Source organism: Anomaloglossus baeobatrachus, chromosome 2 (genome assembly GCF_048569485.1).
Source record: "Anomaloglossus baeobatrachus isolate aAnoBae1 chromosome 2, aAnoBae1.hap1, whole genome shotgun sequence".
Taxonomy (NCBI): domain Eukaryota; kingdom Metazoa; phylum Chordata; class Amphibia; order Anura; family Aromobatidae; genus Anomaloglossus; species Anomaloglossus baeobatrachus.
The window spans coordinates 253,511,883-253,526,357 of NC_134354.1; the positions used below are offsets into that span (position 1 = coordinate 253,511,883).

Here is a 14,475-nt window from a genome sequence, read left to right on the forward strand (position 1 = left end):
TTATTAGGTGCTCACTGAACAGGCGCAGTCATTGCAGTGTGTAGTAGTGTGTAAGCTCTTATAGTCAGCGGGGTCCACTCTCTCCTGTTGAGCGCAAGCTCTTATGGTCATCAGGGTTCGCTCTCTCTTGTAGTGTGTAAGATCTTATGGTCAATGGGGTCCTCTCTCTATCTCCTGTTGAGTGTAAGCTCTTATGGTCATCGGGGTTCTCCCTTTAGAGTATAAGGGCTTATGGTTAGCGGGGTCCTCTCTTTTTCCTGTTGAGTGTATGCTCTTATGGTCAATGGGGTGCTCTTTCTCCTGTAGAGTGTAAGCCCTTATGGTCAGCGGAGTCCTCTCTCTCCTGTAGAGTGTAAGTTCTTATGGTCAGTGGTGTCCTCACTCCTGCAGAGTGTAAGCTCTTATGGTCAGTAGGGTCCTCTCTCTCCTATCAGTGGTGTATTCTCTCTCTCTCCTGTTTTGTGTAAGGTCTTATGGTCAGCGGTGTCCTCTATCTCCTGTAGAGTGTAAACTCCTATAGTCAGTGGGGTACTCTCTCTCTCGCTCTTATGGAGTGTAAGCTCTTATGGTTAGCGGGGATGATTTACTACTCTGTAAGCTCCAAAATAAGCTATTGAAAAACATTTACGTACATTTTTTTTTCATATTTATCTTTTTAATAAAAATATTGGAACAAAAGGGTTTCATAATTAGATTAAAGGGGTTGTCCACCACTAGGAAAACCCTTTCCCAATGCCCAGTGTTTGCCACCTATTAACATACAAAAGTTTATATTCACCTTTGGTGCTGTCATTCACGTTCCTGGGGCTCACATGAGGCTGTTACGTTACAAGAGCCCCGAGCCCAATCCCCACCACCTTCTCTCCCCGCTTTCCTGGGTTGCCAACTGTACTGAAATTCCATGACAGTCTGGAAAAATAGGTAACTTTTTTGCCCTGTTAAAAAATTTAAGGAATCCATAATTTTTTTTGAGGCTGAAGAAACTTATACAGATTTTACTTTAATTATCATTTTACAGTTAAAACAGTGGATGTCTTCATATCAGAACTAAGGGCTGTAAACATATATCACTTAAAATCATGATTTATTATGATGTTTTCCAATGTGTTTGTAAAAAAACATTGTCCGTGATGATTTTTTCATAAGCTGTCCAGGAAAAATAAAAAGGCAAGTTGGCAAGCCTGCCGCCTTCAGACATATAGGTAATTAACAGGACAGGAAAGCTGCGGCTGGCTGCTCACTTCCAGTTAATTATATGTGAAGGCAGGAAGGGAGAAGCTGGCGGTAATTTGGATCGGGGCTCACATAACAACCTCACAAAAGCCCTGGGAATGTGAGTGTCAACACCACTGGAACGGTGATAAGGAAGGTGAGTTTTAGCTTTTTTATGTTAATGGGGTCAAACATGGGAAGGGGGAAGGGGTTGTCCTAGTAGTGTGTCCACTACTATTTAATCTATTTATTTATTTATTTAATCTAATACTATCTATTTAATGGCTAATTATAGAGAAATGTCATCAATATGTGATTGGTGGAGGACTGAAGGACTTTGGCTTTTACTGGATCTTTACACCTTTATCATTGGGCTGCATCTAGAAATACAGCTCAGTATCATTCACTTCTCTTAGAACAGTACTTTAGCTAAACTGAAAGGAAATTTGTCAGCAGGTTCTTGCTATGTAATCTGACGACAGCATGCTGCAAGGGTTAAGATACAGATTACATTCATGCTCTCTTATCACAGTGTTTTTGTTTACCTGCAATGTTAGTTTAAACTTCAGTAGCTTTATCATTAGCTGAAGTCCGAGTCCTCCCCTTTCTGTGATTAGCAGCTTCTGTCTAAGTGATACATTGTTGGATTCAGGATTGCTTTGCCTACATCATGCTACTCTTAGATGAGGTAGCAAGAACCTTCTGACACAGTCCCTTTAAAGTTGATTTCTAGGCTTCTCCCAAGCCATCATTTATCAGTATCTGTATATATTTACCTGATATTCCTGTACTCTTTTTTGGTTTAGTTACTTGTACATACTGACAAAAGCTTCCCATTCACATTAAACTAATGTCAGCCGCAACTACCGACATCCACAGATTTGGCTGGCGCACACACACATTGTGTATATATATATACATGTGTACAATATGTGTGTATACAGTTAGGTCCAGAAATATTTGGACAGTGACACAAGTTTTGTTATTTTAGCTGTTTAGAAAAACATGTTCAGAAATACAATTATATATATAATATGGGCTGAAAGTGCACACTACCAGCTGCAATATGAGAGTTTTCACATCCAAATCGGAGAAAGGGTTTAGGAATCATAGCTCTGTAATGCATAGCCTCCTCTTTTTCAAGGGACCAAAAGTAATTGGACAAGGGACTCTAAAGGCTGCAATTAACTCTGAAGGCGTCTCCCTCATTAACCTGTAATCAATGAAGTAGTTAAAAGGTCTGGGGTTGATTACAGGTGTGTGGTTTTGCATTTGGAAGCTGTTGCTGTGACCAGACAACATGCGGTCTAAGGAACTCTCAATTGAGGTGAAGCAGAACATCCTGAGGCTGAAAAAAAAGAAAAAATCCATCAGAGAGATAGCAGACATGCTTGGAGTAGCAAAATCAACAGTCGGGTACATTCTGAGAAAAAAGGAATTGACTGGTGAGGTTGGGAACTCAAAAAGGCCTGGGCGTCCACGAATGACAACAGTGGTGGATGATCGCCGCATACTTTCTTTGGTGAAGAAGAACCCGTTCACAACATCAACTGAAGTCCAGAACACTCTCAGTGAAGTAGGTGTATCTGTCTCTAAGTCAACAGTAAAGAGAAGACTCCATGAAAGTAAATACAAAGGGTTCACATCTAGATGCAAACCATTCATCAATTCCAAAAATAGACAGGCCAGAGTTAAATTTGCTGAAAAACACCTCATGAAGCCAGCTCAGTTCTGGAAAAGTATTCTATGGACAGATGAGACCAAGATCAACCTGTACCAGAATGATGGGAAGAAAAAAGTTTGGAGAAGAAAGGGAACGGCACATGATCCAAGGCACACCACATCCTCTGTAAAACATGGTGGAGGCAACGTGATGGCATGGGCATGCATGGCTTTCAATGGCACTGGGTCACTTGTGTTTATTGATGACATAACAGCAGACAAGAGTAGCCGGATGAATTCTGAAGTGTACCGGGATATACTTTCAGCCCAGATTCAGCCAAATGCCGCAAAGTTGATCGGACGGCGCTTCATAGTACAGATGGACAATGACCCCAAGCATACAGCCAAAGCTACCCAGAAGTTCATGAGTGCAAAAAAGTGGAACATTCTGCAATGGCCAAGTCAATCACCAGATCTTAACCCAATTGAGCATGCATTTCACTTGCTCAAATCCAGACTTAACACGGAAAGACCCACAAACAAGCAAGACCTGAAGGCTGCGGCTGTAAAGGCCTGGCAAAGCATTAAGAAGGAGGAAACCCAGCGTTTGGTGATGTCCATGGGTTCCAGACTTAAGGCAGTGATTGCCTCCAAAGGATTCGCAACAAAATATTGAAAATAAAAATATTTTGTTTGGGTTTGGTTTATTTGTCCAATTACTTTTGACCTCCTAAAATGTGGAGTGTTTGTAAAGAAATGTGTACAATTCCTACAATTTCTATCAGATATTTTTGTTCAAACCTTCAAATTAAACATTACAATCTGCACTTGAATTCTGTTGTAGAGGTTTCATTTCAAATCAAATGTGGTGGCATGCAGAGCCCAACTCGCGAAAATTGTGTCACTGTCCAAATATTTCTGGACCTAACTGTATGTGTATATATACACATACATTATAGGGAGAGGGCCAATTGATTACCAGGGAATATGTCGATCAGGCATGTCCGATTTGGAACTGCTGATTGCTTTTCTTCCCATACAGATAAACAATGGGCAAAAATGTCTGTCAGCGGCTTTCTGATAAAGGAACGCTAGGCCAAGCATAGTTTGACTGACAGCCATCTAATGTATATTATTAAGTTAGTATTTCTATACTGTTAAAGTGTTAAGTATGGGGAAAAGGACAGAAATGTAACCTTAGATACTAATAAGACAAGAGGAACAATGACAATTAAGTTATAGTCATTAAAAAAAGATTACCAGGAACTACAAAAATTAATTTGCATAAAAATGCTCATAAACCCTAATTTTTATAGAATTTCTTGTGGACTTGATGAGGATGGTGTGCTTCATTTTTTGATATGCAGCTCTCTAGTAGAGTTGAGCGCGGTTCGCGGTTCGAGGTTCTCCAGTTCGCGGCTCGAGTGATTTTGGGGGCTGTTCTAGATCGAACTAGAACTCGAGCTTTTTGCTAAAGCTCGATAGTTCTAGATACGTTCGAAAACGGTTCTAGCAGCAAAAAGCAGGGCTTTTTACAGCTACAGTGTGCAGGAGCCATCGCTGGCAGCCTGCCAGAAGCTGGTAACCAAGATAAACATCGGGTATCCAAGCAAAGCGATTTGGTTAGTAACCCGATGTTTATCCTAGTTACGTGCAGGAAGCCCACACTTCCCCGCTCAGCTCACTCCTCCCCCTCCTGCACGCGGCATGTACACACACACACACACTCACACTCACACTCACCTGTCCCCAGCCAAGCAGTCCACGACACTGACGTCCTCAGCGCCACCCACTTCGCACTCCGCCGCCAGCACACATGGCTCCGCCCACCTGCACTCTGCACACATGGTCCCGCTCGGCTTACCTGCGGTGATGAAGTCCCGACCTCAGCGCTGTCACTGTCCTCCATGGCCGCCACTTGTCACATCACCTTCTCTCGCTTCCGACCCGAGACTGACTAGCGGTGACGTCACGGGCCTCTCGCGATACTTGGCTGTGAAGGCGGCGATCATTGAACTCAGTGACAGGTGCTGTCAGCAGTGCAGGAGATCAGCGCAGGTAATGTACCTCGCTGACAGCAGCACTTGTCATCCCCTGCAGTGACCTGGGCTGATCCATTGATGTTAGCTCAGGTCACTGCACTGCTCTCCCAGCCAATGGGGAACATCCTGCTCTTCATTAACTGGGACAGTGTGGATCGTCATGGCAACCCCTTGGATTACACCAGACCTGGATTTGTTTTTCTTTCTAATAAATTGGTTAAAGAGGGAATGTATTGGGGAGTGTTTTTTCAAATAAAAATGTGTTTGTCGTCTATTTTTTTTTATTATTGACTGGGTTGGTGATGTCGGGTATCTGATAGACGCCTGACCTCACCAACCCCAGGGCTTGATGCCAGGTGACATTACACATCTGGTATTAACCCCATATATTACCCCGTTTGCCACCGCACCAGGCCACGGGATGAGCAGGGGCGAAGCAACAGGATTGGCACATCTAATGGATGCGCAACTTCTGGGGCGGCTGCGGCCTGCTATTTTTAGGCTGGGGAGAGTCCAATAACCATGGACCTCCCTAGTCTGAGAATATCAGACCCCAGCTGTCTGCTTTACCTTGGCTGGTGATCCAATTTTGGGGGGACCCCTACGTGTTTTTTTTTTTTAATTATTTATTTAATTTAAAATAACAGCGTGGGGTGCCCTCAGTTTTGGATTACCAGCCAAGGTGAGGCTGCCAGCTGTGGTCTGCAGGCTGCAGCCGTCTGCTTTACCCTAGCTGGCTACAAAAATAGGGGGAACCCTACGTCATTTTTTTTTTTCATTTTTTTGGCTAAATACAAAGCTAAGCACCCCTTAGTGCCACATGAAAGGCACCAAAGGGTGAAAAATTACAAAATGCAGGAGAGTGGGACATTATGTGTCTTTCTGCCATTATAATGACAGAAAAGACTGATATGAAGTGCACAAGCACAAGAAAATCACCAGAGCGCTCTACGCTGTGAAAAGCAGTAGAAAATGGCACTGGAGTGAACATGTGACCGCCTCATGTAGGATGAAGCTATGGATCCTGGGTAAATTTATGTATTTTCCCTCCTTCAGTTTTTTTGCAGTACACAAAAAAAACGGAAGGCACACGGATGACAAACAGATGACATACGGATCGTCTACGGAACGGAAACGGATGCCACACGGATGCACCCGTGAAAAAAAACTGACTGTTTTTTGCAGACCGCAAAAATGGATCGGTCGTGTTAATGTAGCCTTATTCTGATCTGCCGTTTATAAACAGCAGGCAGAAATAAGTGAATAACGCCCCCCAGCGTCAGAAAATCTCCGGGGTTTCAGGGCTAGCTGAGACCCTGGAGATCATGATTCAGGACGGTTTTTCCGGTCCCCGCTCACGTGATCACAGGTATACAGCGTATACCGATTATCACGTTATAGTAAATGACAGCGTCGGTAAAAAATTATTTATCTCCCATCTTGCATGAACAAACATGATAAATCTCCTCCCGGTCCCCCGGTGTCGCCAAAGTGCCCCCCCTGATGCCCTCCCAGAAATCCAAGATGGCCGCGCGCACTGCAGCGCGCCGGCCGCATTCACCCTACTCCTCTGATTTCTGTCGCATGTGCCATGACACATGCGACAGAAAACTCCTCCCCAGGCCCTGCCAGGTCACCCCCTATAACCCCACCGGTGTTCCCCGGTGTCCCACGGTACCTGTGCAGCGTTGATCCCCCCACGGCCCTCTCCTTCACAATAGACGCTGCCGCATGCACAGAGCGGCTGTCAGCTCAGCTTCCTGTGTTCAGACACAGTGAGTGGTGGTTATGCATCCGTAAGCTAAATGGGCGGCACGGTGGCTCGGTGGTTAGCACTGCAGTCTTGCGGCGCTGAGGTCCTGGGTTCAATTCTCACCAAGGACACCATCTGCAAGGAGTTTGTATGTTCTCCCCGTGTTTGTGTGGGTTTCCTCCGGGTACTCTGGTTTCCTACCACACTCCAAAGACATACAGCGCTATGGAATTAATAACGCTATATAAATGAATAAATTATTATTATTACTGCAATGCTCTGCTCATGAGGTAAGGAACATAATTGATCAGGAGAGCTATATACTACATTTCCAAATGGAGGGATTTGCTTTTATAGTTTCCCTACTGAACGACTACCAAACACGAGAGTCTGTTATACGCCACAAGAAAACACATCTAAATAGCGAGCTCTGTTGTTAAGTATTCATTCAGCTGGATAACTGGACTTAAAGGGGTATTCCATCTCCAAGATCCTATCCCCAATATATAGTAGGTGGAATAGCAATAATATCAGCAAATACCAATATTTGGAAATGTAGAATAGTTCTCCTGATTAGGCATGCCCTTACCTCATGAGCAGGGCATTGCAGCTTTGGTAGCAACTATTACGACATGGACTCTGCTGCTGTGGACCCGGGGAGAGTGAGTGCAGATTCATTGCACCCACACTCCTCACATGAAGGGTCTGCACTCCTAGAAAATGGGGGATACGTTCCCTGAGTGTCTCCCCCCCATATTCTAGACGGTCCAGAGTCGTTGTGGGACCCCTTTATTTTTTTTCTTACAATAAATTGGTGAAAGAGGAAATGTTTTGGGGACTGTTTTTTCAAATAAATTTCTTTTGTCGATTTTTTTTTTTTTGTTAGTACTGACAGTTTATGATGTTGGGTATCTAATAGACGCCATGACATCACAAACTGCTGGGCTTGATCTCAGGTGACTTTACAGCTAGTATCAACCCGATTTATTACCCCGTTTGCCACTGCACCAGGGCACAGGATGAGCTGGGGTGAAGCGCCAGGATTGGCGCATCTAGTGGATGCGCCACGTCTGGGGTGCCTGCAGCCTGCTAGTTTTAGGCTGTGAAGGCCCAATAACTATGGACTTTCCCACCCTGAGAATACCAGACCACAGCTGTCCGCTTTACCTTGGCTGGTGATCCAATTTGGGGGGACCCTACTTTTTTTGTGTAATTATTAATATTTATAAAATAATTATAAAAAAAAAGAGCCTGGGGGGACCTCCACATTGGATCCCCAACCACGGTAAAGCTGCCAGCTGTGGTTTTCAGGCTACAGCCGTCTGCTTTACCCTAGCTGGCTATAAAAAATGGGGGGACCCAACGTCTTTTTTTGTAACTATTTTTTAAATAGAAAAAATTAATGGGCCTCCCTGTATTTTGATTGCCAATCAAGGTAACGGCAGGCAGATGGGGGTGGCAACCCATAGCTGTCTGCTTTATCTGCGCTGAGAATCAAAAATACCGCGGAGCGCTGCGTCATTTTTTAAAAAGATTTATTTTTACAGCACTGTGATGTCCAGCAATCAAAATACAGGGAAGCCCATTTTGTATTTAGTTATTTAAATAAATAATTAAAAAAAATATATATGGGCTCCCGCTGCATTTTTTGTATTGCTAGCTAAGGGTAATCCAAGCAGCTACTGGCTGCTAACCCCCACTGCTTGGTGTTACCTTCACTGGCAATGGAAAATCCAGGGAAGCAATTTTTATTTTTTTTGCCAAAAAACTACAAAAAAAGGACGTGAGCTTCGCCATATTTTTGTATGCTAGGCAGGTATAGCAGGCAGGTGCTGGAAGAGTTGGATACAGCGCCAGAAGATGGCGCTTCTATGAAAGTGCCATTTTCTGAGGTGGCTGCAGACTGCAATTCGCAGCAGTGGGGCCCAGAAAGCTCAGGCCAACCTTCACGGAGTGAAGGCTGCACGGGAAGCAGCGTGCAGCCTTCGCTCCGTGAGTGATCATTGCTGCTGGCTGTTAGCGGTAACAGCGGTAACGCTGACAGACGCGTTACCATAGCAACGGTGCTCCGATCATGTAATTCCCGGAGCCGCGGTTAGCGGTGACGTCACCGCTAACTGCGTTGCTATGGCAACGGTGATCTCCGTTAATGACCGGCTGTGTCAGCCGGTCCCTAACGGAACGGGTAGTCGACCGTGTGCTAGAGCATGTCGCCGGTACACGGCGATACACAAATGTGCACCGTGTACCGGAGAGTGCAATGACAGGACCTAGGACAGGACGTCAAAGCCATGTGACCAGTCTGTAGCCAATGAGATAATAGCCACGTGACTGGTCACATGGCTATTTTGACGTCACGATAGGTCCTGCATCACTGCTGGCAGTGCTGGTCACCGGGAGGATTCAGCGATCATCGGATGGAATAGCGGCAGGAGACAGAGTGCAGGAGGGATCGCGGAGACCGGTAAGTGTAATGGCAATGTTTATTAACTGTATGTGTACATTTATAATGCGTTTTTATGTGTTTGTGATTGCCTCCCATTATTTCCTATTGGTTCGAGTTCGGTTCGTCGAACGTTCGCCGAACTGAACTCGAACGAGACCTCCGTTTGATGAACCGAACTCGAGCCGAACCACGGCCGGTTCGCTCATCTCTACTCTCTAGTACCCAAGATTGCAGGATACATATAGCCTGCTTCGTAAACGTAGCAGCAATTCATGTACATGACGCCAATTATGACGTTCAGTACTATCAAATACTGATTCTTCTACAAGATATGCATAAATCAATGCACTGTATGTAATAAGAAATGATAAAGAAACGTTGGAACCAAAATCATGTGATCCACAGTCAGAACTGCAAATCAGTTCAATGCAAGTATATTAGAAAGTTGATTTATTTTATTAGTGTTCTCTATAGGTTGAAGATAACAGATTTGTGTGATTCCAAAAAAGTAAATCAGACAACATTGAGAATAAATAACTAAATATGATAATGATATTATATTTGTATCACCACTATACGCTTACATTATAGAGAAGACTGGCCAAATGGAAAAAATGTTCCTGCGTATACACCAATTTTCTCTGATGGATGGATCCCTCCAGCAGCCACGCTCAGTAATGACCAACTAGAGGTATGCAAATTCCTAAAATGCAAATTCCTAAAGTAGTGCCATATTCAACAACTTTTCAGATATTCACTGGCCATTACTTATAGATACCATACCTGTTATGTCTAATAAGCTATGCACTTTGTGATGATTCAGTACAGGTCCCTTCTGTGATATACTTTAATTTATTTTTTGATTGGTGGATACCACCTCCATACATTATGTGATGAGACGATTCCATTATATTCTCTCCTTGGGTATTTGCCTTTTCAGTATATACACACAATACATGTCATGAATAATAAGCTATACACTTATGATGATACAGTACAGGTCCTCTTTGTGATTTACTTGCAGTAATCTTTGTCTGTCTGTTTTTACATAGAATAGCATTTTTCTGCTTTATACTTAAGCACTTAAGTTATAATAAATATCCCTACCCATTACAATATCATATCTCAAGATTGGTAGATAATCTCTTCCTGTTTGAGGAACCTTGTTACACAAATGTTCAAATAGTTTGTCACATTTTGCGGTTAACAGACTCCTGCTACACAGAAATACCTACAGTTGAAACCAGAAGTTTACACACACTATACATATATATGTTTTTCTCACTATCTAACATGAAATCAGAATAAACCCTTCCTGTTTTAGGTCAAGAAAGAGCGAGAGAGAATGTTTTAAGGCATTTTTATTACTTTCTGCAAAGTCGATATTTTACGTACACTGACAGTACTGTGCCTTTAAACATATGGAACAGCCCATATGATGTTGATATGGCACCCCTCGGCTTCAGGCGCCACAGGGTATTACACCTCATTTCAGGGGTAATATCTATCTCGGGTCAGGAGGGGGTTAACTGCCGGTGCCTTCACAAAACCACACACATACAACAGTAAGATGCTTTCCCACAGGGGGTTGGACTAGGGCAGACAGGGTGGTTAGCCATCACGAAGCATGGGACTTCCTCAGTCGCTAGGACAACCACCGGGGGCGGGCACCACTTGGGGTAAGAAGTAGGCGCAACCATCACACTAGAGCAGACTTTCCCAGGCACAGCTTGGGATAACATCTCACACAGACAACAGGAGTCGAGTGTTTCTCTTTCTCCGTGGGCCCGTGGCTTGTAGCTGGAGGTTCGGCTCGGATTCCGGATAACAACCGAGGGACACTTCACTAGAAAGACTTTCACGGGCACCAGCGGTGACCGCCGACTATCTGGGATCGGCTGAAGCCCATCGTGGCAGATATAGTTCAGGCGCTGCCCCAGAGTACCAATCAGTGAATAAAAGACCCTGCCTCTGCCTCTCATTTGCCGTCGCCCAGCACTGCATTGCCAACGGAGACTACCACCACCCCCGTCCGTCCTCCATCATCCTTTCAGGGTCACGAAACCGGGCCAGGCCAGCCCTGCAGATCTGCACCCCTGGCCTGGCGACGTGTCGGGTGAATAACCCTCGACCTTGGGGTAATACATTGTTGTGTCTTTGGAAGTTCCTGATAGGTTTATTGGCAACATCTGAGTTAATTAGAGACACAACTGTGGGTCATCCTTGGGTGTAATTTTCAGATACCTAAAGGTGCCTTGTTTATCTGTACCAACCAATAACAAAAAGATGGGAATGTCCAGCCATCATACCGCTAAGGAAGGAGACAGATTCTGTGTACCAGAGATAAACAAGCTTTGGTCAGACATGTGCATATCAACCCAAGAACAAAAGCAAAACACTTGTGAAGATGCTGACGGAAAATGGTAAGATTGTGCTATTATCCACAGTGAAACGAGTGCTGTATCTACAGTATATGGGCCACTTTTCCAGGAGGAAGCATTACTCTAAAAGAAACATAAAAAGCCAGATTAATGTTTGCAAATGCACACAGGAATAAAGACCTTCATTTTTGGAGACATGTCCTGTGATCTGATGAAACCAAAATTGAACTGTTTGGCCATAATGACCATCGTTACATTTGGAGGAAAAAGGGAAAAGCATTGAAGCCTAAGAACACCATCCCAACTGTGAAACGTCGGGGTGGCAGCATCATGCTGTGGGGTTGTTTGCTGCAGGAGGGACTGGTGCACTTCACAAAATATATGTCATCATGAAGAAAGAACATTATGTGGCAATGTTGAAGCAACATCTCAAGACATCAGCCAGGAACTTAAAGATTGGACGGAAATGAGTCTTCCAAATGGACAATGATCCTAAACATATTGCCAAACTGGTGACAAATTGGCTTAAGGATAACAAAGTCAATGTTTTGGAATGGCCATCACAAAGCCCTGATCTCAATCCTATTGTAAATTTATGGGCAAAGCTGTAAAGGCTGGAGCGAGCAAGGCGACCTATAAACATGGCTCAGTTACACCAGTTCTGTCAAGACTCCGGAGGAATGAGCCCAAATTCCTACCAACTAGTGTGAGAAGCTTGTGGACGGAGATCCAAAACATTTGACCCAAGTCATACAGTTTAAAGGCAAGGGTACCAAATACTAATGAAATATATGTAAACTTTTGAAATGTATAAAGTAATAAAAATGCCTTAAAACATTCTCTCTGTCTCTCTCATTATTCATTATTCATTATTCTGGCATTTGGAAAATATAAATGATTTTGGTTCCTTATTGACCTAAATAGATTTATTCTGATTTCATGTCAGATAGTGAGAAAAATATGGATATGTGTCTTTTTATCTAGTGTAAACTTCTGATTTCAACTGTAACTACTCGTCCAGGAACAGGTCACGCTGGGCTTCAAAGGCTGACAAGATTGGCAGTCTTTGGTGCTTTCAGCAGGCTACCTTGCTTGCAAAATAAAACCATTGGTATTATCGATGAGCTGATGGGAGTTTTTCATTTGTATGCCCATGTGAGAGATTGAATGTGGCATCTAAGGGTGTATGTCAGCACAGAATGACTGTTCTAAGTATAACGGCTTGGTGCACTCTTGGGGCAAACACTTCAGCGTATCTTCCCACCTACTTGTTTTCCATCTATCACCCCCCTTCTTTTATTGACAGATGTGGCTTTTTAGAGCCAAAGAAGGGCAGAGATAGATGGAAAACAAGTAATTGAGAGGGTGCTATGAACTGCTGGCCTCACCAAAGGTGCACTAAGCGCCTCTATTTAAATTGAACAGTCAGTTTGTGCTGACAGACTCCATTTGAATTTTTAAACAGTGTCGAACAGCGCTAGCTGCTCTGTGTAATACAGCCAGGATCTGCTAGGTATAGTACAGGGTCTTTTCTTGCGCAGTTCAAGAGGACCTTTTGTAAGACATACTATTATGTCCTACAGCGAGAAGGGTTTAAAAAAAAATTGGTTTTGTGCATTTTTTTATTCACATATGTATATGTTTATTTAATCTCCAGATTCAACAAAGCAACAGAACACCACCAACCAATCGGTAGGAAAAATAGATTTTTCTCTGTATCCTTGTCCATTGTAGAATGGAAATTCTACCTCCTCAATGGAGAGTAAAGACAAGTACAATGTATATGTTAAACTCTTCTGTCGCATGGGAGCATGTAAAGTTTGTTTTCCAACTAAGAAAATTATTTTGATATTTCTATGCAGCTCAAATAATGATCATCTCCAATTGTCATGACTAGGGCTTAGACAAGGTAATTTGGTGCCTAGACAGATGAAGCAATGGTCCTCCCTCTCCCCCTAGGTAGAGGAATGGGTCAGAGACTAAAGGGGGCTTTACACACTACGACATCGCTAATGCGTTGTCGTTGGGGTCACGGAATTGGTGACGCACATCCGGCCGCATTAGCGATGCCATTGCGTGTGACACCTATGAGCGATTTTGCATCGTCCCAAAAGCGTGCAAAATCGCTCATCGGTGACATGGGGGTCCATTCTCAAATATCGTTACTGCAGCAGTAACGAAGTTGTTCCTCGTTCCTGCAGCAGCACACATCGCTCCGTGTGACACCGCAGGAACGAGGAACCTCACCTTACCTGCCTCCCGGCCGCTATGCAGAAGGAAGGAGGTTGGTGGGATGTTACGTCCTGCTCATCTCCGCCCCTTCGCTGCTATTGGGCGGTGGTTCAGTGACGCTGCTGTGACGTCGCTGTGACGCTGAACGAACCGCCCCCTTAGAAAGGAGGCGGTTAGCCGGTCACAGCGACGTCAATAGGCAGGTAAGTATGTGTGACAGCTCTGGGCGATGTTGTGCGCCATGGGCAGCGATTTGCCCGTGTCGCACAACAGATGGCGGCGGCTACCCACACTAGCGATATCAGTACCGATATCGCAGTGTGTAAAGCGGCCTTAAGTTAACAAGCCACTTAGTGAATTCTGCCTCCCCCTATGGAGGTAACAAGCTTCAAGGACCACTTTTACTAGAATTGTTACCTTTTTCAATTTCAAAGTTAGATATAGAATCATTCACTGTTTGCAAACCAGTTACACAATACAAGTGACAAATAGAAATATTCATCCCTGACATCTTCTCTTTTAAATGTCAGAACTAAGGATAATCATGGAAACTAATTTACTGTAGCTTAGCTATAATGAAGGCTGCTTGATGTCAATTAAGGTTTCCAGCAAACAAAAAAGTTTATATTAACCTAATCCAGGCTTCAGGTAGACCATGGCGGGTGTTTCCCCTTATGTTTTGCCGCCCGACGTTCTCTGCGTGCGTCGTCTTAAGCATGGCGCAGGCCAAAAGTAGTCTGCATTCTG

The 14,475-nt window shown here is 44.0% G+C and overlaps 1 protein-coding gene across 2 annotated transcripts in view; it reads left to right on the forward strand.

Annotated features, from left to right (window-relative positions):
* Positions 1–14,475, forward strand: part of EPS8L3 (EPS8 signaling adaptor L3) — a 310,884-nt gene that overhangs the window by 272,818 nt on the left and 23,591 nt on the right. For both annotated transcript variants that reach the window (XM_075333719.1, XM_075333718.1), the window contains exons 14-15: positions 9,707–9,806; positions 13,154–13,188. In XM_075333719.1, coding sequence (XP_075189834.1) covers positions 9,707–9,806; positions 13,154–13,188 — 135 coding nt within the window. The remainder of the gene's footprint in view (positions 1–9,706; positions 9,807–13,153; positions 13,189–14,475) is intronic.